Raw genomic sequence first — 26964 nt, forward strand, 5'->3', positions numbered from 1 at the left:
AATAGATTAACAACTAGATAAGTAATCACAGTATTTTAGGAGTCTTGATTATGATTAAATCTGAAATCAAGTGATTTGTTGTTAATAAAAAATAATTCATTAAACCAACTGAGTTGTTGTTAATAAAAAATAGCCGTTGTAAATAATTTTTACATTTTTTGCTTTTTCTTTGGGACAGTCTTAAAAATTAAATTATTTTAATAATTAATTGCATGTATAATTGGCTGTTGGTTATTGTTATATTAATTGATTATAATCAAATTAATTTTGTTTGGGTAAGTTTGCTTCAAAGTTTATTATAATCAGGATGCAACTAAAAATAACATTTACATGATAAATTACGGAAAGGGGTATAGAGTTATTATTATTATTATTATTATTATTTTATGCATCAAAAACAATTATTTATTTGTATTAATGGTGGATGGGAATTGGAGATGCCTTTCTATAGGAGGAAAAAAACTTTTCTAAAATAATCAAAAAGTTGAACTTCTTCATGCCAAAAACAGTTTTCTTTTATAAAAATAATTAAGAATTTTCTTTCTACATCTAACATCTTCCAATATATCTAATAGTGAAAGAGAAAAATCAAAATTATCTTACATATAATCTCATATGGATTGGCATCACAAGTCTCATAAAAATTCCTTCAAAGAAATCTACATATTAACAATCAGTAACTCTCATATGAATCCGTAAGAGGTATACAGATTGGTAATCCATAAGCACCATACACATTATCATCTTAAATTTTTGACCAGGTTATTAACATGACGCTCTAACCAATTGAGCTAATATATCAATTATATTAAAAAATAGTTAATGTTGTTTTATATAATACTAAAATTTCTAATGTATATTTAATATACAAATAAGTTTATATAATAAATTTTGTAATAATTAATTTTGATCTAATAGTGTATTTTTTTACATATATAAATTTTTATTAAACCTATGATTTTTATTTAAAATTTATATGTGTAAAAAAATATTATTATATCAAAATTATTATTAAATCTTTTACATTATTAGATCAAAATTAATTGTTATAAAAATTATTATATAAACTTATATGTATTAAATATACATTAGAAATTTTAGTATTATATATAGTGACGTTAATTATTTTTTAACATAATTAGTCTATTAGCTCAGTTAATTAAAGTGTTTTGCTAATAACACGAAAGTCATAAATTCGAGACCTGCTAGAAAAATGTGGGGTGCAGGAAGAAAATCCAAAATAATCAAGCATTTTCATGATTTGGGCTAGCCCATTTGGTAGGGATTGTTATGTTCAACATTAAGTTGTCAAGTTATTTATTTAAAACATTAAGTTGTCATGAGGTTTAGTATAAAAAAATTGCTAGTATAAAAATTTACTTAGATTGTTTTTTTTAACCATTGCAAGAATTGACTATGGTAAAATTTCATCTTGGTGGCGTAACATGCAAATTGAATTAACATTTGAATTCATAGTAAAAAAACTCACAAGCTCCACTTTTATTTAAATGAAAATTGAGTGATTGAACCAACTTTCTGACTTGTGGTAGAGCTCAAGATGAAAAATTGGAGGGGTCAAACTAATTAAGATTACAATATAAAAATTAAATATAAAATTTTGATTGTATTATTTCATATAAATTATTCAAAATATTTAATAATATTATTCAAATATTAACCATCATCTTACTCCATTGTCTTTTAGTTATGATGTAAATAATATTCCTTATACTTTATTGGTAACATTACTTAGGTTTATTTTTTCTATGAATTGAGTTCATAATCACATTTGGACAATTTTAATAGAAAGATTTTATTGAAAAACATTTTAACTGTAATAAAAAAAACAAAAAAAAAACTTACATTTCATTCGAGATAAATAGCATGAAGTTAAGAAAATGTAAAAAAATAAAAAATAAACCAAACTTACATTACATTTGATAATTATAAAAGGCTAGCAAAGATTTGCATGGACAAAATGAATCATTATTGATGGTAGTTGCATAATTACCAAAGTTAAGTCAAATTTTAAGTAAGAAAAACTATTATATTGACATATGGGGTGAACAAAAAACTTTCATACTTTGGAGTTGACACGTGTAATATTCGGGGAAATCATTTATTATAGTAAATATAATAAAATTAAACTATACAAAATATTTTGTGTAATTTTAGGTATATTACACAGAACCCATTTCTTTATTTTTTTTATTTTTCAAAATTCACATTCCATTTCCTATTTCTCTTATTTAAAAGGTTGTTGTTCTTTTCTCATTTTTGTAAACCAATCTCACCTTGAAAGGTGAAGGCTCATACTTCTTTCTATGTGATTTGATAAGTTTCATTATTATTTTTTTGGTCTCCATGAGTTCACAACACATCATTTTGTTTATAGGTTGTTGAAAAAGGGTAGTAGGAGTGAGCATAAACACGGAATCTAACCATAAGTTGCTTGTTGAAACCTTTGCCCAACCATACATGAAGATAAACAAAGAAAACTGTATATAGTTCACACATTATTCCTTTCATTCAAATTCAAAATTTACAATTTACAAATAAATTTTTTACAAGTTCAAGTGTGGTTAAGAGTTTTCGGAAATCACCACAAGCATGGTGCTACTGTGTCTTAGGCGTTACTTTATTTTTTAAAACTCAAAAGTCACCTTGTTATCTTGCTTAGCTACTTGACAAGTAGTCTCACACCTTCAACTTAATTGGCCTCTTTGTTCCCGAAGCCACCTTATTTGCATCAAATCCTTATGCACATGGGCGTTCCTCCGAACTTTCTATGGATATTTGCCTCTTTAGTCATACATTTGCCATGGAAAAGGTAGAGCGTCTAGTTTCCCTCGTGGAGGAGGTCTCAAAGCACCTATCATATCCTTATAAAAGCTTTAAATAACCATTAAAGAAGCTTGAATAAAATACAATTGCTACTTTTTAGTAAAATTTCACACATATCTACCTGATCTATATTTAACCCAATCAGACAAAATACTTATAACAAAGTTAATATTGAAATATACTATTGTTGCAAACTTGGCATTCAATGATAAAAATATTTTTAATACTCATAAAGCTTTTGTTGAAAAGGAAAGTTTTGAAAGCTCAAATCTTTACATCTTTATTTATACAAAATTTCCATAAAATATGATAAATTATTCATTGTATTATGTAAAATCAAATAATTAAACTAAACTATATATTTCTTGTAATCACCTAAACTATAATGATTATGTATTTTTATAAATTAAAAATAAAATAAAAAATTCAAAAGCATTTTAGCAAGAGAATAAAAACATTTGCATGCGTGATAAAATATTTTTTCATAATGACATAATTAACAATTAATTGACTACAAATCTTATATTATGTTTTTTCTTTCTTCCTAATTTTAAAAATATTATAAAAATAAAACATTTGTAATTGTTAATGGCGTGGATACCAATTTTTTTATTATGGGGAAAGATAGCCAACACAACTACCCTAACTCGTCCTTAAGAAGGATAGTGTTAAGAGTGGGAGAATGATTACACAAAAAAAAGGGTTTGACTAATCCCAATAACAAGAAAATAAACGATAAATTTTGCATCCCTGACAACATGAGTAAAACTAATACTTCAACCATGATTAACAAAACAAAAAACCTAGGTCGCTAGCACATCATATTGATGCAAGTGAGGGTACTTCCCTAAGTTGATCACGTCCAAGTTAATCATGTTGACAAGAGAGAATTGTGAAGTTTTTATCCCATGCAATGAAGAATATTCATAATCTCAACCTTTAAAGCATCTCCAAAAACATTATAAGTTAAAAAACTAGTAACCCACTTAGCATCATGGTTACAGATAAGGTCACTTGACCCAACAAATGATGTTTTGGTGGTTGAACCTCCCATAAACATTGAGTTTATAACAATCTGCAAGAGGAGGAAACCACTTTGGTATACACAGAAGTGGGTATGAATCAACGTCCTGATCCCAAGTATATAAGACCCTACCATCACGCAACATCATAATTTGGTGAAAGACTTGTAGAATGTCCTAAGTCTGCTCATCAAATATTATATTATTGCATCATTTCCAAATTCATCAAGAGGTTGCCATAAAAAGGTAACTCATGGCACAATAACTACTTCTAAATCCATATACGAGAGTTAGGATTAATAAAATTAGGTTGGAATAAGAAATCAAACACAAACCACACTTTCTTAGCATGTGGACAATCATGGATGCAATGGATAATATCTTCCAAATCATGAGAGTAAGCATGGTAAGAGGGGAAGGCTAACAAATGTATTTGAAATCAAGCATAATTTGTTGGTGATGAATTTTGCAAGATAAGCCAATAAAAGATTCAAATTTTCTATAGGATTGCATGTTTCCAAAGCCATCTAAAGGAGGTAAGATGAGAATTCACATAGTTATTATTCAACCAATAATAGGTTGAGTCTATTGGGAAGATACCATTGGAATTATATTTCCAAATCCAACAATTTTGAAAGTTAGGTGCAATATTACAACCTATCTCAACAAGATTCTCCGAACAATTGACTGTGAGAATAATATAAAGACTATTGACACACCAATTATTACCAATCATAATATCTCACACACAATGATCAATGTCATGAATTAAAACAAATGACACATTTTGACACATGCGTCTAGAATTTTCTTACTCGTCAAACTTGGTTGATATGTTGCCATCAACAATCCTAAATTGAAACCCCTTCGACAGTTTATCCCTAGCTTTAAGGATACCTCGTCAAGTATAGGAGATTGCTTGACACTCAAAAAGGAGTTGTGAGTAAGATATTTATGGACCAACATGTTAACCTATAGACAATTTTTCTCCCTGACAAGATTTCAAATTGATTTATCCAGGTTTATTTTTATTTATACTTATTTTTTAATGCTATTTATTTTTCCATCTTACATCACATCAATTATTTTATTTACTCTCACCCCTCCTCATACAAACATAATTCATCAAAGAAAAATGGTCAAGAATCATTACTAGTTAATTGAATTTAAGTACGTGTTTGGAACTACGTTGAAATCTCTTGAACACGCGTATTTCATGGTTAAATGTGATGTTTGGTATCTCCGTTGGACGTGATTCACTCCATTAGAATTAATTTTGAAGTGAAACAGAGTTGGGATAGCTTCCACATACGACTAAAATTGATTTTTACTTATGGGTCTTTGATTTCTCTTATTTGTCTTTCACCCAAACTTGATCTTTGTCACCCAATGAGTTTTACATCCAGGTATTTGATTTCCTTCAAATTACACTTTCTTTAGCCACCAATTAATGTTGATGGACATTTGATGTTGTGTGTCTATGTTTTGTTGTCATTGCAAACCTGCTCATCTGATAGGTATTCAATTTGTTAATATAGTTCCTTTTGTTTTAGACAGAGTTAGGAAAACATGTTGCAATTAATGTTGATAATTCCTTTTGTGGTATGGATTGTAACCACATCTCAACTGGTGCAACCATTTTTCCTTACATTTGGGAGAGAAAAAAGGACTTGCCTATTTTGTTCCAGATGATTTGAATCAAACTATGTTGTTTTTGCTGCAATTAAGGGGTTACCAATTACCACTTGCTTATACTCCATTTAAATTTGCCTATGTTCATTTATCTGACAGAAGAATGTCATCCACTTTTGTCTTTTTGGTAGGTCTTTGCTACTTTCATTTTTTTTTTTTTGCATTTTTACAATATGAGTCTTATTTTAATGTTTTGCTTTTAACTTGTTGGAACTTGGTGCAGAGGTTGTTGAATGAGTTTATTGAAGGAGAGTGTTGAAGTTAAGGGAAAAAAGGTAATATAAAACTATTAAAATGTGAGTTTCTTTTGATAGATATATATTGTTTATGTTTTGTGTTTTGACAAATGTTTAACCCTTTATCTGATAGTATACACTAATTTGTAGAAAAATTATAATCACTACTTAAACCTTTGAGTCATGAACAAGCATCAATTTTAGCTTTATACTAAATTTGAGATTGTTCTAGTTTGATCTTGCATCTTTATTTGTTTTTTCTTTCTTTCACAAAATCTCCAAAGAAGTTTTGTATCACTACTAGGAAGCCAAAAAAATTTAAGGTTTAGATTTTGATCTTATGTGCCTTATTCTAGTACTACTTCAAGGTTCTTAAACTCCACACGAAATCAATTTCGAGTGCTTGCTGGATTTTAGTATTGTTTTTGTTGTCTTTACTCAATTCGTGTAAACAAACATAGTAGAAGGAGACCTAGACATTTTACAGTAGTATGGTTTTAGATGATATATTTCCAACCTAGTTGGTCCCATAATTTTAAAAATCTCATAGAATATGTCATTAATATTTTCATAAAGCATGTCAAAACTATTAAGGTGTAGGACAAATTTATGTATAGACAGTGCTTGCATTCATTTGAGTTAGGTAATGTTTCAACCATGACTTAAAGTGTTTCCTTTGTTATTACACACCTTAAAGGTACATAAAATCAACCTTCCTCAAGTCTCTAACCTTTCCTAACACCTTCTAAGCTTAGGAAAAATTAGGAGTCCTAAACTACACCGAGAGAATATTGAATCCTATTTGTTGAACAAACATGTCATGTATGGGTGCAAGAAGTATTGCAAGGTCATCATATTTGTTGTTATGAAATGTTTCGTTTGAAAAGCATATTTTTTACAAGCTTTGTTTTGAATTGGTTGATCATGGTTTAAAGCTCACTAACCGTATGGGAGTTGAATAAATGGTTGCAATGTTTTTAAACATGGTTGGCCATGCAGAAGGAAATATGAACGTCCAAGAGAGGTTTCAAGATCGTAAGAAACTGTAAGTAGACATTTCCACAAAGTTTTAATTGCTCTCCTAAAGTTGTTTGTGGAATATATAAGGCCACTAGATCCTTTATTTCATAATAGTCATGCCAAAGGAGAAAATAATTCATGATATTGACCATTTTTTAAGAATGTCACAGGAGCAATTGATGGTACACATATTTCATGTGTGATTACTCCTAGTGAGCAAGATAGATTTACTGAAATAAAAGGTATTCTAACACAAAAATATTATAGTTGTATGTGATTGGAACATGTGCTTTACTTTTGTTTTGGCTGGATGGGAAGGTATTGCCGATGATGTTCGAATCTTCGATCATGCTTTCACAACTCTTAACATGAATTTTCTACATCCTCCTTAAGTTATTGTTATTTTTTTATCATTTTAATTTAATTTCATTCTCAATTAAATTTTATTTATACATATTTTTTTTTATCTTTCTTAACAGGTAAATATTATGTTGTAGATGCTGGCTATCCAACACCAGTGGAATACATTGGTCCATGTGAGTGTTATCACAAACGTATATCTGATTTGCAAATAATAAAGTTTTCAATTATTACCACTCTAGTTTAAGGTGCACTATTGAAAAAACTTTTGGAGTATGAAAAAACAAATTTGCAATCTCGCCATTCATGCCTAAGTACAAATTTGAAATACAAGTATAAATAGTTTATGTAACGATGACTATACGTAATTTTATGAGAAAGAATGTTAAGGATGATGCTGATTTTAGATGCTGTGAAGATGAAAATATAAGCCTTCACACAAATAATAATGATGAGGATGCATTTAACTGTATTTGGATTGTAAATGTCATTCCTTCGCCTCAGATGTATCGTGTTCGAGATTCAATATGAGATGAAATGACACAAGTATTAAATCAAAATTAGTGTTATGGTGGTAGAACAAAATTGTGTTATATTAAGAATTATTTATCTTTATGTATTTTTCTATCAACACTTTATAAATATATTGTTATATTAATTTTGATTACAAATTTTTTATTAAAGGGATGCATTTTATTTCACAATCTAATATTTTAATTATTAATTTTATTATAATAACTTATTATAAACCTACCTATTTATTTCAAATTAACAAATATCATATCAATATAACAATAAATAATAATACATTAGACATGTATAAATAACTAAAATCCATTTTAGTGATTGCATGTTGAAAATTAATTTATGATATTTGTCATATTATTTTAAAATCAATTTCATTAAAAATTAATTTTATAATCCAATTCAAACATGTTATAAATGTTTAAAAAAAAAAAATAAAAGAAAGGAGGGAAAAAAAAATCTACGTTCGGTGAGGATCGAGTCGCTGCTGGTTTCATTTCATCGTGAAGCTTTTAAAAGGTAATCATTTTTTTTTGTTGATATTTGTGTCCTTTCTCTCTTTCTCCCTCCTTCAAATTCACGGCGCGTCACGATGCCTCTTCAAATTTCGCCCCAAACACCACCGAAACAGCGTGGCACATGAGAACACACCACACTCTACCCGACTCATAATATTTATAAATCTCTTCCTTTCCGTACCCTTATTCGGAAGAAAGATCGAACCACCTCGATTCTCTTCTTCGGAGGTTGCTACCGAATTCCCTTTCTCTCTCATTTTCTATGCTAACGTAGAGATCCAGAAACCATTTCCGAAACCACATCCCTATTTCCCTCTGTTTCCGCGATTAAGGTACCACGCTTCGGTTTTATAGCGTGATTCAGAATATTTGCTTTCAATCAATAAATAGCATTACGCAAAATGCTGGTTCTGTTAATTAGGTTTAGTGTTTATCCCCGACCAACCACTGGACTGTTATTGTTTAACATTAGCGTGAAATTGTAGACGGAGAGAACTTTTTTCACGTGTAACGTGTTGAGAAATTTTGGATAACTCCTACATATTTTGTAATTAAATCTTTGGTTTATTGTTTACCTTAGGGCTTGGGGGTCATTGCTGCACTGCTTATTTGACATTTGACTGTACTTTTACTCAAATTTGACATGGTTCTATTTCATTTTTATTTTCTTAGCTGTATTTCATTTTTCGCGGTAGATTTTTGTAAAAAGCCAAGCCAAGATAGAAACTGCCTATGCTAATTTAGAAATTTTGGATGGAGTTTGTTGTCAAGGTTTTCAATATTCCTAAGGAACGCTAGTAAATTAGATGGCTAAGATGATTTGGATCTTGTTGCCAAACTCTCAATCAAGCAATTTTGGTTCTTTTATTTATATAATGATTCAAGTAATATTGGAGAAAAAAACTTTTTTATGGGTTTGTGGGCACTGAGGGATAGATGACTTAGACATATGTTGTCTAGATTCTATTCGAGTAATTCTGTTTGTTGTTTATGTTGTACTTTTCATCCACCTTGTTGGCCTCTTTGTCATTCTCTGAGAAGGTTGTACTGTTATAAGTTTCATACATAGTTCATCTTATTTAATATGCTGTCTTGTATGTTTGTATGTCCTCATGATGTAACCTTTGCTAGAGATGGAGGGAAAAACTGAGGATGAAGTGGTGGATATTGAGAGTGCTTCTAGTGGTTCTTCCAATGATGATTCAGATGATGAGGAATCTTTAGTTCCTGAAATAGATGATGGAATGCGTCTTGGGGTCAGTTATCTAGATATTTTATTTCACCCTCTCTTTGATTATCGATGATAGTTTTTTTTAATACTCATAAAAACCTAGCTGTCCATATTAGCTTTTTTAATACTAACTTTAGTGTGATTTATTTCCATTTGTACGCTTCTCATGCAGGAGTCATTAACAGAAGAGGAAATACAAGATCTTATTTCTGAGTTGTTAGAAGTGGAGAGTAAGGTACTATAATTATAATTATACAGACACAACCATGCAATGTGTTATACCCCCCCTCCCAACACCACACTAACACACACGATTTAAGCTTTCATGATCTCTTATCAGTTATTATTGCACATCCTAAGTTGTATCTTCACTTTATATTTTTTTAATTACAATTTAATTGTAATCTCTTTCTTGCACAGTAATAACTGCCTAATTATTGAATTTTTTAGGTTTATTTAATTGTTTAAGGAAATTACAAAAAAAAAAACTAATATTTGTAGTTAACGAGTTTATGAATAACTAGTCAACTTAGTGGTTGCTCACCAACTCCTCTTTGAACATTATCTAGTTGAGTAATTGAATTTTTTTCTTCTTCTAAATATGTAAACACTTTACTAAAATATCTTTTTCTAGTTGTTAGAATATTAGCATTTATGTGAGAAATTTGACTGTATTTATTTATATTCACTAATTATTAGATCATTAGTATAATTAATCATTTATCGTTTGGCTAGAGTTTGATTTTTTTGTCAGTTGATACTTACTAAGTGATTCTAAATATAGCAATAAATACCACAACATGTCGTGTGGCTATAATGGTGCGTCACGGCCTTTGATGGCTACCATACGAAAAACGCCCTTTATCACGTGTAAAGGCTAGCCATTCCAACAACTATGCCAAATGGAAATATCCCCCTTTTATCCCCATACTGCACGAGGCTGAACCTATTTTTGGGGTTAGTTTTGCTATTTTGTTTTAGATCATGTGAAAATTTACCTAAAAAATCATGTTAATTAGTATTTCAATGTGATTTTGGAGAATCTAACATGAAACCAAACCCACATTAAATCAGTCCCTACAAAATCAACTTTATTTTCACAAACTTTCTAAGATTTTCTCTCTCTCATTCTTTATGGTATTCAGAGCTTTTGAAGCCTAATTAATTGTTTTGGATCTTTCTCCACCAAATTTACCTTTGCCACCACGTGAGGTTCCAAATTTCTCTCATCTGCCACCATTGCGATCAGATCCTATGGCTTCACAGCCTCTGGTAAGTTATGCGCCTCATGCACCAACATTTGCACCACATCCAATGACCTAATCTCCAAATTCATCTTCTCCAGTGAGTCCCATGGTCCCAGGGTGTAATCATTGAAAAACTTGATGACAAGAATTTTCTTGTTTGGAAACAACAAATTGAGCCTGTACTTGGGTCACAAGCGTTGTCGATTTCTTGCAAATTTTGAAATTTCACCTTGATACCTCTCTTAAGCCAATTGAGATGCTGACATCATATTCATTAAAATCATACATTTCATAATTCAAATCCTATGATTTGATGTGTCTTGGCTACCTATCGATTCATATCATAAGATGAATCTTGAATGTCTTTGTTTTTTTTTGGAAAGCAAAGATAATTTATATTAACTAGATAAAGTACCAGAGGTACTCCTTTTCCCAACCCCTCAGCCAAGTCCATAAAAGGAATAAGGTGCTATCTGTCAACTTAGTGATGTCAAAGGATTGATTATGGAATATAATATCATTCCTGAGTCTCCAAATTGAATTTGTAGCTGCTAACCACCACATTTTCCATCTTCTGTTAGAAGCCTTGGATAACCTTGTCTTCCTCGGAGGAACAATCTATTGAAAGGTGTTATGATAGATGGGTCATGGGTTGTTGAACCTCAAAGGGTGAAGGAGGAGGTGAGGTCGTACTTTCAACAGAGATTCCAGGAGACTGATTTTCATAGACCAACACTAGACGGAATCCGCTTTCAGAAAATCACTCATCAACAGAACGAAATGTTACTAGGGAGCTTTCAGGAGGAAGAGGTTAGAAAGGCCGTGTGGGACTGTGGGAGTGACAAAAGCCCAGGTCCAGATGGCCTCAACTTTAAATTCATCAAGAGTTTTTGGCATACCATGAAGTCTGATATCCTCCGCTTCTTGGACGAGTTTTATGCCAATGGCCGCTTCCTTAAGGGATGTAATGCGTCTTTCATAGCATTAATCCCAAAGAAGGCTGACCCGCAAGCTCTGAATGATTACAGACCTATATCACTAATAGGCTGTGTCTACAAGATTGTGAGTAAGATGCTGACCAACAGATTGAAGAAGGTGATGCCATTCATTATAGATAAACGGCAATCTGCATTTATAAGGGGCAGGCATTTGCTACATAGTGTCATTATAGCAAACGAAGTGGTGGAGGAAGCTAAGAGAAGTCAAAAACCGTGCCTTGTGTTTAAAGTTGACTATGAGAAGGCCTATGATTCAGTTTCTTGGGAATTTCTGAAATATATGTTGGTACGGTTGGGATTCTATCCTAAGTGGATTCATTGGATGGAGGGCTGCTTATCATCTGCGTCCGTCTCGATTTTGGTGAATGGGAGTCCATCGGCTGAATTTACCCCTCAAAGAGGCCTCATACAAGGTGACCCGTTAGCGCCTTTTCTCTTCAATATTGCTGCTGAGGGTCTAAACGGTCTGATGAGACAAGTTGTGGAGAAAAATATCTTCAAAGGGTATTCAGTGGGGAGCCAAAACGTGAGCATCAGCTTGTTACAATATGCGGATGATACCATATTTTTTGGGGAGGTGTCAATGGAAAACATTAAGGCGATTAAATCTATTTTGAGGACCTTTGAACTTGTATCAGGTCTCAAAATAAACTTTGCAAAAAGCAGTTTTGGATCCATTGGTATGTCGGAAGCGTGGAAGCGGAATGCAACTGAGTTCTTGAATTGTAGCATGTTGTCTATCCCTTTTGTTTACCTAGGGATCCCCATTGGGGATAACCCGAGAAGATGTCAGTTGTGGGACCCTATCCTTAAAAAGTGTGAGAGGAGACTAGCAAAATGGAAGCAAAGACACATATCGTTTGGGGGGAGAGTCACACTTATACAATCTGTTCTAACATCTATTCCCATATATTTTCTTTCATTTTTCAAGATTCCTAGAAGGGTGGTGGAAAGACTGGAGGGCATTCAGCGTAGATTCCTATGGGAAAGAGGCCCCGATCAAAACAAAATCGCTTGGGTCAAGTGGGAGACTGTTTGTCTCCCAAAAGAAAAAGGTGGGCTGGGAATTAAGGACATCAATAGTTTCAACCTTGCATTGCTCGGCAAATGGAAGTGGAGTTTATTCCAAAACCATACAGACTTATGGGCTAGAGTGTTGGAGTCAAAGTATGGTGGCTGGAGGAGCTTAGATGAAGCATCACGAGACTCTAATGATTCTATATGGTGGAGAGATTTGAAATTGGCTATCCATCATCCGCAACAAGAGCTGGTTCTTCATAATGGAATGGTGTGGAAGGTGGGGTGTGGTGAGCGAGTCAAGTTCTGGGAGGATAGGTGGATTGATGGGGAGACAGCTTTAATAGCCAAATACCCGCGGCTTTATCTCAACTCATGTCAACAGAATCATTTCATTTAGCAAATGGGAGTCCTCAAAGACATAGGTTGGGAATGGGACTTCAAGTGGAGGAGACTTTTGTTCGACAACGAGATACCCATGGCTGACTCATTTCTAAATGACGTGGGAGGCATCCGAATCCAACCTAGCAGTCGGGATGAGTGGGTTTGGAAGCAGGACCCTACTGGCCAATACACTGTAAAAAGCGCTTATCTTGCATTGAGGGGAAATGTAATAGAGGGGGAGGATACTGCAGATTTTGAAGTATTATGGAAACTAAGAATCCCTTCTAAAGCTGCAGTTTTTGTTTGGAGGCTACTCCGGGATAGATTGCCAACTAAGCTAAACTTGCGTAGGAGGAATGTGGAGATTAATGACCTTCAATGCCCATTTTGTAGGAGATCGGAGGAGGACGCAGCTCATCTTTTTTTCCACTGCAGCAGAATTACACCGATATGGGGGGAAGCTCTGTCTTGGGTGAACATGCTTAGTGTGTTCCCTCAGCACCCAAGGCAAAATTTCTCCCAACATATGATTGATTGGGTGGATGGAATTCGGGGTAATAGATGGAGGGTATGGTGGGTGGCTTTTACTTGGAACGTGTGGCAGTTGAGGAACAAGATCATATTTTCAAATGGCACCTTTGATGGCAACAAACTGTTGGAGGATGCTCTATTCTTATTGTGGTCATGGCTTAGAAGTTTTGAGAAAGATTTCACAATTCACTATAATCAATGGTCCTCTAACCTTAGAGATGCTTTTGTTCTTAGTTGAGGGTAGAATTTATAGTGTAGCAGTAGCTGTATTTATCTATCTTCCAGTTTGGTTCCCTCCGAGACTGTTATGTAGTTTGTCTTGGGAACCATCCCACTGGATTCTTCTGTAATCATGGTACCTCTGGTACTTGGTTTATATTCATATATATATATTATCTTTGCCGATAAAAAAAAAAAACCTTGTCTTCCTTTACCCAAGATAAGAATTCCCACCACATAGGCATAATCTTATCACAATTGAAAAACAGATGGGATGCAGATTCAGGTTGACTATGGCAGAAAGGGCAGAGGTCATTTTCAACCTCAATTTGTCTCTTGACCAGGTTATCCTTGGTAGGAAGTCTATCCCATAGTAACCTCCAGGCAAAAGATAGTGCCTTAGGGGGGATTTTTATCTTCCAAAGTTGTTGGAACCCCACATACTGACCTTGATCATCCAGCTTAGATTGAAGGACTTGGTAAGTAGATTTAGTTGAGAAATCTCCATTAGCTTCAGCTCTCCAAATCCAGGTGTCCTTCAGATTGATGTTTAGCCTAGTTGCATGGATTTGATCAATGAATTTAGAAGCTAACTGCAGCTCATTATCAAAGAGATGTCTTCTCCAAGACATGTTCCAAACCCATCCATTCTCGGTCCAAGATCCCACCTCTGCCACCCTGAGTTCTCTTTGGGAAGAAACTCTGAATAATTTCGGGAATTGATCTTTGAGGGGGATTCCTTCATCACCCCAAGGATCTTCCCAAAAGAGGAACTGGTCACCTCTACCCAGCTTCCAGCAGATTTGGTTAGAAGCAGCAAGCATACTCTGGTGTTGAGTAATGACCCTTAAGTCAGCCCACCAAGTAGAAAAGTATTGCTTTTGAGGTCCCTGCCCCAAGCCCCTCCAACCATTGTATTTAGAAACCAGAATCCTGTTCCAGAGTTGGTCAGATTGATGGAACAACATCCATTTCCATTTGAATAGAAGGACCTTATTGAGGGTTTTAATGTCTTTGATCCCCAGACCTCCCATATGTTTAGGAGTGCAGCAAAGACTCCAAGATATCCAAGCAATCTTCCTCCCTTCTGGTTTACCTCCCCAAAGGAATTGCCTTTGGATGGCAGAGATCCTATTAATGACAGCTGAGGGGACCCTGAGAAAAGACAGATAAAACAGAGGTAATGCTGTTAAAACAACATTAATAAGAGTGGTAAACCAGATTTCCCCGATGGTGTTTCCAACGACAACCTAGGTGGAGATTCCGACGACAGGGGAGGACATGATGACGCCGATTTCCCCGACGCTATCCTTCCGCCTAATCCGCGCAGAGACCACTGGGTAAAGACCCTGGCTCATAGCTGCAGGGACCGGTCCTTCACCATTGATGACGTGGAACCATTTCAGAAGGGCAAAGTTCAAATTATGAAGGGTATAGGGGCAGAGGTGGCGTTGACATCTTCCAACGGCCAACTTCCCCGAAATGGGGCAGCCTTAAATGAAGAAGCTGAAAGGGATATGCAGGGTATCATGTTAAAGGCAAAGCATTCTGTCAAAGACAGCCTTTTAGACCAGGCCCATTTGACTTACACTCTTGTGGATACCCAACATAGGTCAGAAAAAGGTTCCGCAGAGGACAAAGAGGAAGCTTTGCCCCTTGCGGCAAACATACCTTACGAAGCTCAAGTCATGGATAAGGACAAGGGTACAGCTACGCATCTTCCCTCTGAGTTGGTAGCTGAGGAATTGGGCCAGCTTATAGGCCCAACCTCTTCAGTTAATAAAGTGTATGTGAGAAGAAAAGAGATGATGAAAAGTAAATCTAAAGCCCATCAGGTGGAGGACCCTTTTGAGGTTTGCAATTCAGAGCCTCACGCTGAGTTTATGTCTCCTTTACAACACAAGCCAAATTTAATTACAGGTCCTATGGTTGATGTTCTGACCCATATACCGAAGGACTCTTTTCACATGCAATGTGCCCTTCTAAAGGAAATGGGATTATCCTGTGAGAATCAAGACAGCAAGGTAGAGGAGTTGTTATTATCCATGGAGAACAGAGATGCTTTGATGGCAGGAGAGAGGGGAATAAAAAAAACACAATCATGATTATACTCTCTTATAATTCAAGAGGTTTGGGGAGGGGGGTTAAGTGGACTGCTATAAGAAGAATTATTTCAAAACACAAGGTGGACCTTGTGTGCATCCAAGAGACTAAAAGGGAGATTTTTAATAAGTATATTTGTCAGGCCATTTGGGGGGATCCTACTGCTCAATGGGATTATGTTCCCTCAGTGCAAGCTGCTGGGGGGTTGTTATGTATGTGGAATAATTCCACCTTGGAGGTTGTAAGGAGGGTGAAAAGTAGGAGCTTCTTAATGCTTGAAGGGAGATGCATTCCCAATGATCAGAGGCTGGTGATTGTAAACGTTTATGCTCCATGTGACCTTGAAGGGAAGAAAGCTTTATGGGATGAGTTAAGGCAGTTGAAAGCCTCTAACCCAGGGGGCCTGTGGTGTGTTCTTGGGGACTTTAACAGCATTAGAAGTGCAGAGGAAAGAGTCAGCTTATCCCAAAGAAGGATAGACACCCATGATATCTCAGCCTTTAATCAGTGAATTTCTGATTTGGATCTTCTGGAAATTAAATCTGTCGGGCCTAACTATACCTGGATTAGGCCTAATGGTTATGTGAAAAGTAGGCTTGATAGGTTCTTGGTCTCGGATCAATGGTTGTCTTTGTGGCCTGACTGCTGTCAACTTGTTCTGCAAAGGGACTTATCGGATCATTGTCCAATCATTCTACAAACTAACATGGTGGACTGGGGCCCTAAACCCTTTAGGGTCTTTGATTGGTGGCTGCAACAGAAGCAATATCAGAAACTGGTGAGAGACACCTGGAATAATGACCAGCAGGGTGGTTGGGGGAGTATTGCTTTAAAAAATAAGTTGAAAAACTTGAAAGTTGTCTTAAAGCAGTGGAGTAAGGGGGAGGGGAATGTTGATGCTAACAAAATATCCAACATCCAGAAGAAACTTAATGAGATGGAGGACTTAACTTCTAATCGTATTCTGTCTGACCAAGAGATCCAAATTAGAAATTCCCTTCAGCAGGACCTTTGGAATGCTTCAATTGCATTGGAATCTTTGTTGAGACAAAAGTCTAGGATATCGTGGTTGAAAGAGGGGGACTGCAATTCTGGGTATTTCCACAGAATGATAAATTATCGGAGAGCCTACAATGCTATTCCAGGAATTTATATTGAAGGAGTGTGGGTTCAGCAACCTAATTCAGTGAAGAAGGCAGCTGTTAATTACTTTCAGTCCAGATTTACAGAACTGAATTATTCAAGGCCGCAATTGGATGGGGTCCCTTTTAGATCTATATCTCAAGAGCAACGAGAGCACCTAACTTTTCCCTTCTCTGACCAAGAGATCAAAGAAGCAGTGTGGAGTTGTGGAGGTGACAAATGCCCCGGGCCAGATGGCCTTAATTTCAACTTTATCAAAAAATTTTGGGATATCTTGAGACCAGATTTTAGAAGATTTGTGGATGAGTTCTATGCTCATGCCAGCTTTCCTAGAGGCACCAATGCTTCCTTTGTGGCTCTAATTCCTAAGATGAATCATCCTCAATCCTTTAATGATTACAGGCCTATTTCCTTGATAGGCTGTATGTATAAGGTTATAGCTAAGTTGCTGTCTAACAGACTGAGATCTGTCATGGATGGGCTAATTGATGAAAGGCAGTCAGCCTTTATTAAAGGAAGACACATCCTTCATGGTATTCTGATCCTTAATGAAGTGGTTGAGGAAGCAAGGAGAAATAAGAAACCTGTGATGATTTTTAAGGTGGACTTTGAAAAGGCCTACGATTCAGTTTCTTGGTCTTTTCTGGATTACATGCTGTGCAGAATGGGTTTTTGTCCAAAATGGAGATCTTGGATATCAGCTTGCCTCCACTCAGCATCGATATCAATTTTGATAAATGGTAGCCCTTCTAAGGAGTTTAATCCTTCTAGGGGTTTGAGGCAAGGGGATCCCCTAGCTCCCTTGCTTTTCAATATTGTGGGTGAAGGTATTACTGGAATGATGAGACAAGCAGTCCATAAGAACCTTTATAGAAGCTTCTTGGTTGGGAAGAAGAAGGAACCTGTAAATATATTGCAGTATGCTGATGATACTGTTTTTGTAGGGGAGGCTGTGTGGGAGAACATTCAAGTTTTAAAGGCCTTATTAAGAGGTTATGAGCTAGTTTCTGGGTTAAGGATTAATTTTGCCAAAAGTCAGTTTGGGATTATAGGTGGTGGAGTTAATTGGGCTTTGGAAGCAGCTAATATCCTGCATTGCAGACAGCTGGAGTATCCTTTCATCTATTTAGGCATACCTATTGGAGCTAATCCTTCAAGTCAGCTGGTGTGGGAGCCTCTCATCAATAAATTCAAGTCCAAACTAGCCAAATGGGCTCAAAGAAATATATCCATGGCTGGGAAGATCACTCTTATAAATTCTGTCCTTAATGCCCTTCCAACTTATCTTCTCTCCTTTTTTAGAATTCCTCAGAAGGTAGCCACAAAGTTGATCTCCCTCCAAAGGAATTTTCTGTGGGGTGGAGATAATGACCACAAAAAAATTCCTTGGGTAAAATGGGATGATATCTGTTTGCCTAAGAATGATGGAGGCTTGGGGATAAAGGATATCTCTAAATTCAACATAGCTCTGATGGGTAGATGGATATGGGGCTTTGCGTCTGATCAGCAGCAGCCCTGGGTCAGAATTTTAACTTTAAAATATGGTGGTTGGTCTGAATTCCAGAATGGATCTGACAAAAGGGGCTTTTCCCACTGGTGGAAAGATATTAGAAAGCTGTATCACCAAGAAGACTGTAGTATTTTTAAAGACAATTTGTCTTGGAAGGTTGGATGTGGGGAAAGTATCAAATTCTGGACTGATACTTGGCTAGGGGGTCAATACAATCTGCAGCAGAAGTATCATCAGTTATTCCTTATAAGCAGACAGCAAAAGGATCATATTTCCCATATGGGCCATTTCAATCATAATATCTGGAATTGGGACCTGAGGTGGAGGAGGAATCTCTTTGATCATGAAAGTCTCTTGGCTGCTCAGTTTATGGAGGAGATCAGCTCTGTTCCTATTCAAAGACAGGTGAAAGATAACATGTTGTGGCTGGCTGAATCTAATGGTCAGTATTCTACTAGGTCTGCTTATAGCTTATGCATGAACACCACTTCAGCAAACCCTGATGGCAACATTTTTAAGGCAATATGGCAGCTGAATATCCCCCCCCGGGTGGCAATCTTCTGTTGGAGACTTCTTAGAAATAGGCTTCCTCCTAAGAAGAAGGGTCAGTATTCAGGAAGACACCTGTTCTTTATGTGGCTGTGTGCAAGAGGATGTGGGGCACTTGTTCTTCAACTGTAAAATGACAAATGTTCTGTGGTGGGAATCTATGAGATGGGTTCGGGTAGTTGGTCCCCTTTCCATTAACCCAATTCATCATTTATACCAATTCTGTGAGGGGTTTGGATCGAATGTGAATTATAGTTCAAGATGTGGGTGGTGGATAGCCTTAACCATTTCTATATGGCAGCATAGGAATCAATTGATTTTCCAAGGAAAACATTTTGATCCCTATAAAGTCATGGATCATGCTATTTACTTAGCTTGGTCATGGTTAAAGGCTTATGATAAAGATTTCAGCATTAATTTCCATCACTGGTCTTCTAATATATCTACTTTTGTTGATTAGATGGGTTTGGGTCTGAATTTTTATGTTGAGTTTGTGTGTTGTTTTGGAGGGTAGCACTCTGGTGCCTTGTAATTCTACTCTTTGGTACCTCTGGTACTGGCTTACCTATTAATGATATATATATATATTTGCAGCCTTCCAAAAAAAAAATAAGAGTGGTTCTACCAACCATAGAGATATTTCTCTGGTTCCATTTACTCAACTTAGCCTCAAACTTGCTTATAATTGGATCCCAGACCACCCTTCTTCTTGGATTAACACCAATTGTAATTCCTAAGTAGCAGAAAGGAAGCTGTAACAGTGCACAGTTAAGGTAGACAGCAGCAGAATTGCACCATTCCTCAGGTTGGCCTATAGCACCAAACTGACTCTTTGCGAAGTTAATTCTCAACCCAGAAACCATCTCAAAGCTTCTGAGAATGACCTTCACAGCTCTGACATTCTCCATGGAAGCTTCTCCAAAGAACACAGTATCATCAGCATACTGAAGAACATCCACAGGAACCTTGTGCTTCCCCACCAGGAAGCTTCTAAAGCAGTTTTGAGATACTGCTTCCCTCATTAGCCCTGTCAGTCCTTCAGCCACTAAGTCAAAGAGTAGTGGAGCCAAAGGGTCTCCTTGTCTCAACCCTCTTTGAGGCTTAAACTCTGAAGTAGGGCTACCATTAACAAGAATAGAGATGGAAGCTGAGGTGAGACAGGCCCTTATCCATCCATCTCTCATGGAACCCCATTCTCTTCAACATATATATGAGAAAATGCTAGGAAACAAAATCATAAGCCTTCTCAAAATCCACCTTAAAGACCATACAAGACTTCTTGGATCTTCGAGCCTCCTCAATCACCTCATTAGCCACCAAGACTCCATGAAGCAATTGTCTGCCTTTTATAAATGCTGTCTACCTTTCATCTACATGATATGGCATGACTTTTCTCAGTCTGTTAGCCAGCAATTTGGCTATAATTTTATAAATGCAGCCTATGAGGGATATTGGTCTGAATTCGTTGATAGCTTGGGGATCTTTCACTTTAGGAATGAGAGCAATAAAGGAGGAATTGCTGCCTTTGGGGAAGGAGGCATTAACAAAGAATTCATCAAAAAATCTAAGGAAGTCAGGTTTGAGCTGCTGCCAGAAATGCTTAATAAATCTGAAGTTAAACCCATCAGGCCTTGGGCTTTTATCATTACCACAGCTCCACACAGCACGAGTGATCTCCTCTTCTGTAAAAGGTTCTACCATTCTGTCCCTTTGAAAAGCAGTCAATACATTGAACTGAACCCCATCTAAGTTAGGTCTTTGAAGCTGGGGTTCATGGAATCTATTTTGAAAGTGCTGTAAGACCTCAGCCTTTACCAAGAGAGGGTCTTCAACCCAAGATCCATCAATCAGTAAACCCCTGATAGCATTTCTCCTCCTACTATAATTGATTAGTTTGTGGAAATATAAACTGTTGCTGTGGTTAGTAGTTAGTTTGTGATCAGTTAGTAAAGAGGACATTAGTGTGTAACAGCTAAGTGACAGCTGTATCAACTAACTTTAGTTAGTTGACAGTTGGGTTAGTTAGATGTTAGATCATCTATGTAATCTGTAACTGTAATCTGTTGAGACTTGGGTTGAATAACATTAGAATTCTCAATCTCATTTTCTTCTCTTCTCTCAAAATTCTCTCAACTCTAATAATGAGTGAATTTGTGTAATTTCACAACAACAATGGAGGTCCTCTAACATTTTTTTAGGCTGCAGAGGCTCAAGAGGCTCTTGAAGAGGAGTCTCTTTCTAAAGTGGAGAGTGAAGTTAGACAAGAATTGAAACAAAATCTTCAAGGGGATGATGTTGGTTTCTCTCTTTGTCCCTGGTTATTTTTATCTTTTTTTTTTTTTTAAACTTATGATTTGTGTATCTTGTCTGTAGTTGGAAACTGCTGTTGCTGATGAGATGGCTACTTTTAAAGAAGAGTGGGAAGCTGTTCTGGATGACCTTGAAACTGAAAGTGCCCACTTACTGGTTTGATTTCATTTTTGATTTTCTATAGATATTTTGGTTTGTAATATTTGCTTTTCTCTTTGTGCTGTTATCAATTTTTATCACTATCAATACTTAGAAATTGGTCTTATTTGTATTCTGCTTCTTATGATATTGATTTGGGTCTTTCTATTTATTTCTTTTTGGCCATGATACTTATAATGTAAAATAGCCCTTAGAAATAAGTTCAGACCGAACTTGATTAAATTATATCTGAATTTGCAATAACCCAGATCACTGGTGAGTGGTGACAGATTGAGCTGTGATCTTAAACATGTTATGCTCACCTTTTATTTGAGCAGGGTCCAGGGGGTGGACAACAGCTTTGGAGTTTTAAAAATGCTAGTGATTACCTTTGCTTTATAGTTTTGCATATAAAATACCTTGATTATAGAAGTCTATGATTTTGATCTCACCCTTTGTGCCTTGTATTTGAGATTAATTGACGTAATAAATGCTGAAATTCATTCATCACCATAATTTATTATTATTAAGCTTTAGCACAATGGTGTGTTGTTTCCTTGTGAACTGTGGTAATCACAACACAATGGTGTGTTGTTTTCAAAATGAATTGTTCAATGGAAGCAAAGTGCTGGATGATGCAATACTACTAACTTGGACATGGTTCAAATCAATGGAGAAAGATTTTGTATTACACTTTAACCGATGGTCCCCTAATCTAAGAGTAGGCTTCTGTACCTAGGTTGGGAGGATAGGGGCTGGCCTGTTGTAACAGGGTAATGTAGAGCTGGCTCGGATCCTTGTAATAACCATAGGAACCAGCTGGTTACATAATCCCCATATTGTATTTTCAGTACCACTGGTACTTCCAATATCTACGTAATATATATATTTTTGCCGAGCAAAAAAAAAAAACACAAGTTTTTGCTGCTGAAATAGCATCTCTGATATGAGTAAAAAGCTGAAACGGAAGTAAACCACAGATTGAAATCTAAGTCTGACTATGTATGAGCAAAGCTTCTGAAGCCAACATTGTTTGCTTACCTTGTCAATCAAAATCCGAAAACTTTAACCCTATAGGAATTTTGGCAACTGTGATGTCAAAGGAGGGTAATTTACCATAAGAATTTGCATATAATTCTTCATACTGTTTAGTAGAGGATTGTCCAACCTTTTGGAAAAGATTCTCACTTATGGAGAAGATAAGTTGAAAAATTCTTATTCAAAATAATGATAAACTCCGAAGTCAATGTTCTTCTCACCATATAAGCAGAAAATCATCAAATACAATTGGGTCTTAAGTACAATCCCAAAATATGTAAACTAGCATAAAATTCATGATCAGCTAATAAAATGATCCCTTAACTATTACAAGCCTAATTTAGGTTATAATGTTGGCGCCTTGTTATAAACTCAAGCAATTAGTAATTAGGTTATAATGGCCTGTTTATCTCTCTTACCTTGAGGTCTTGCCATTGTGCCACCGTGAACCACCAATTTATCACTTGTATTCAAATTCTTTGCATGGGCTATGGATTGATGGCGAATGGAATAAAGAACCGGCGAGAGTAAAAGAGGCAGCCCGACTATTTTTCTTACAGCGATTCCAAGAAAAGGATCATAATAGACCCCACCTAGATGGTATTCATTTCCAGTCTATTGGCCAGTAGCACAATGACATGTTAACAGGGAGATTTCTGGAGGAGGAAATAAAGGATGCATTTTGGGGATGTGGGAGTAACAAAAGTTCGAGACCAGATGGCATTAATTTCAAGTTCATCAAGAGATTCTGGCATTTAGTGAAATCGGATGTTCTACGGTTCTTGGATGAATTCTATGTTAATGGAATTTTCCCAAAAGGATGTAATGCTTCCTTCATTGTCTTAATCCCTAAGGTGACAAATCCGCAGTCTTTGGATGAGTACAGATCAATATCGCTCATTGGATGTATGTACAAGATAGTAGCTAAGTTATTGACAAACAGATTGAAGAAGATTATGCCAATCTTGATTGATGAAAGACAATCCGCTTTTATAGAAGGGAGACATTTGCTACAAATTGTACTGATAGCAAATGAGGTGGTGGAAGAAGCCAAAATGAGTAAGAAGCCATGTCTAGTTTTCAAAGTTGACTATGAGAAGGCATACGACTCGGTCTCATGGGATTTTCTCGTATATATGTTAAGGAGAATGGGCTTCTGTGATAAATGGATCCAGTGGATAGTGGCACGTTTAAAATCTGCATCTATTTCGGTACTAGTTAACGGCAGCCCCTTGGCGGAGTTCTCACCACAGAGAGGCCTTCTCCTAGGGGACCCATTAGCACTTTTTGTCTTCAATATTGTGGCGGAGGCATTAAATGGACTGGTGAGAGAGGCTACTCAGAGAAATTTGTACCGGGGATTCGCAATGGGATCAAGCAGAGTTGAGATAAGCATCCTTCAATATGCGGATGACACAATCTTTTTTGGAGAGACATTAAAGGAGAACATTAGGGAAATTAAGGTCATTCTCAGAATTTTTGAACTTGCATCAGGCCTTAAGATTAATTTTGCAAAGAGTTGCTGTGGAGCAATTGGAATGCCAGAGAGTTGGAAGTCTGAAGCAACCAGTTGGCTGAACTGTAGCTTGTTGTCCATTCCATTTGTCTACCTAGGAATACCTATTGGTGCAAATCCGAGGAGGGGCCAAATGTGGGATCCTATTATAGCAAAGTGTGAGAGAGCATTATCCAAGTGAAAACAAAGACACTTGTCTTTTGGGGGGAGAGTAACCCTTATCCAGTCAGTCCTAAATTCTATTCCCATTTACTTTCTGTCTTTTTTCAAGATACCGAAGAAGGTGGAGGACAAGCTAGTTGGATTGCAACGAAGATTTTTATGGGGAGGTGGTCCAGATAATAACAAGATTGCGTGGATTAAATGGGACAAAGTTTGCCTACCAAAAGAAAAGGTGGGACTGGGCGTGAAGGACATAAACACCTTCAATCTTGCCCTGCTAGGCAAGTGGAGGTGGAACCTATTCTAGCAGGAGGGACAACTATGGGCAAGGATCTTGGAGTCAAAATACGGTGGGTGGAGGGGATTGGATGAAGCATCGGGGTGTATCAAAGACTCAATGTGGTGGAGGGATCTAAAGATAGCTTTTCAGACTTAACAACAGGGACAAAAGCTCAAAAGAGGGATACAGTGGAGGGTGGGGAGTGGAGATAGGATTAAATTCTGGGAGGATGAGTGGCTAGATGGAGAGGCATCACTGGTAACAAAGTACCCCAGATTGTACCTTATCTCGTGCCAATAGAATCAATTCATCCAGCAGATGGGAGGCTTTAGGGTTGGGGAATGGGAGTGGAACTTATCATGGAGGCGGACACTGTTTGACAATGAGATACCAATGGCCACTAATTTCCTAAGAGACATCGACAGTAGGACTATACAGGTGAATAGAAGGGATGATTGGGTGTGGATGGCAGACAATAGAGGGCAATACACGGCGCATACTGCTTACAATCTAATGAGGGGGACAGAAGTTGACGGGATACAGGATGAGGCCTTTGAGGAGCTGTGAAAACTAAAGGTGCCAACTAAATATGCAGTATTTGCTTTGAGACTACTCAGGAATAGGCTGCCTACAAAAATAAATTTGCATAGGAGACAAATAGAGGTCATGGATAGGAGCTGTCCATTTTGCAGAAATATGGAAGAGGATGCAGGACACTTGTTCTTTCATTACAGGAAAATCATTCCTATCTGGTGGGAATCATTATCATGGGTAAACATCTCTGCAGCTTTCCCGAATGACCCAAAGCAACATTTCCTCCAACATGGGTTGATAATGGCTGGGGGGATACAAACTACTAGATGGAGATGCTGGTGGCTGACAGTAACTTGGAGTATTTGGCAGAAGAGGAATAAGATTATATTCTCCAATGACTCCTTCGACGCCAACAAAGTGATTGACGATGCAGCTTTCCTATTGTGGACATGGTTATCCAATTTGGAGAAGGACTTCTCACTACATTTCAATCAGTGGTCTAGTAACATTAGAGAAGGGTTTTTGTATTAATAATGAAAAGACACTTACATTAGTAGCAATTCCTATCATGATGTAGCCTGCTTGGTTCCTTCATAGACTCTATTTAGTCTGTTTTGGAACCATTTGCACGGCCATCTACCTATATGTATTTCAGTACCCCTGGTACTCTTTTATCTATATATAAATACTTATCTTTGCTGATAAAAAAAAAACATTCCAAGTTGCTAAGATTTTTGTTTGGTTGTTGTGGCAATTTTGTTGGAGCTGTTATAAATTCTGTCTTTGTTGAAATGTGCTTGTATTTTTCTTCTGCTATTTATTGATATGATCTTGTGTAGGAACAACTTGATGGGGCTGGCATTGAGCTTCCTAGCCTTTATAAGTTGATTGAAAGAGAAGCTCCTAATGTTTGCTCCACTGAAGCATGGAAAAAGAGGAATCATTGGGTTGGCTCTCTGGCAACTGCTGAAATTTCTGAGTCAATTGCTGATGCTGAGAAACATCTGCAAGTAAACAGACCTGTTAGAAGGTATGGTTCTTATATGGCATTGGATCTAGAAACAATCAAATATGTTATCTTATAAGTTTTTGGTGTTGGTTCAGGCGGCATGGTAAATTATTGGAAGAGGGTGCTAGTGGCTTTCTCCAAAAAAGACTCTGTGATGAATCCCAAGAGCCAGTAAAGAATGAGGGGGATTGGGATCTGTTCAATAAAATAGTTTCTGATGGGAGTGGCACTGATGCTTCATTTGGCAGTAAGCATTGGGCTTCTGTTTATTTGGCCAGCACTCCACAGCAAGCTGCCTTGATGGGACTCAAATTTCCTGGAGTTGATGAGGTGGAAAATACATTTTTGACTGTGTTTACTGCTGCTTTTTATATTCTTTTTATTGTATGTATATGTCAAAGGAATCAAATGATGAGGAAGAAAGTTTAATTACTGGAGCGAGCTGTTGTTATTTTTTTCTATTCATCGTTTGTTTTTCCCACCTACCCTTGAATTTGAGATGCCCTGAATTTGGATTCTTGATGATTTGGACTATATGTAGTTCTGTACGAATATATAAATAAATGTCAGGAAATGGCTGGGTAATGTCAGTGATGTTATTTTTATCCAATAAAAAAATGGCATTTGTAATTCATCTGTTCTCATGTTTCCTTGTAAAAATCATTTGTTGGGTTTTACTCAGTTACCGTCCCTAACATTGTAAAATGTAGCATGCACTGCCTTTCCTTTTCCTGCTACTTACCTTGAATACCTGTTTAAATTTGTTAATTTGCCTCATAATTTGGCATTGCCCTGGTGTGCATCGATCCTATGATTGTTGAGTTGTTG

At 36.3% G+C, this 26964-nt stretch overlaps 1 protein-coding gene across 2 annotated transcripts in view; it reads left to right on the forward strand.

Annotated features, from left to right (window-relative positions):
- Positions 1-8231: 8231 nt before the first annotated feature.
- LOC114403311 (protein CHROMATIN REMODELING 20-like) overlaps positions 8232-26964 on the forward strand; it is a 45555-nt gene continuing 26822 nt past the window's right edge. The window contains exons 1-7 of one of the 2 annotated variants that reach the window (XM_028366190.1): positions 8232-8549; positions 9349-9473; positions 9621-9683; positions 21348-21443; positions 21523-21615; positions 25967-26157; positions 26232-26466. In XM_028366190.1, the coding sequence (XP_028221991.1) occupies positions 9351-9473; positions 9621-9683; positions 21348-21443; positions 21523-21615; positions 25967-26157; positions 26232-26466 (801 nt within the window). In that variant the 5' untranslated portion in view covers positions 8232-8549; positions 9349-9350. Of the gene's footprint in view, positions 8550-9348; positions 9474-9620; positions 9684-21347; positions 21444-21522; positions 21616-25966; positions 26158-26231; positions 26467-26964 lie in introns of those variants that run through there. The other variant, XM_028366191.1, reaches the window with a different exon arrangement.

The sequence above is a fragment of the Glycine soja genome, chromosome 20, assembly GCF_004193775.1.
Source record: "Glycine soja cultivar W05 chromosome 20, ASM419377v2, whole genome shotgun sequence".
Classification (NCBI taxonomy): domain Eukaryota; kingdom Viridiplantae; phylum Streptophyta; class Magnoliopsida; order Fabales; family Fabaceae; genus Glycine; species Glycine soja.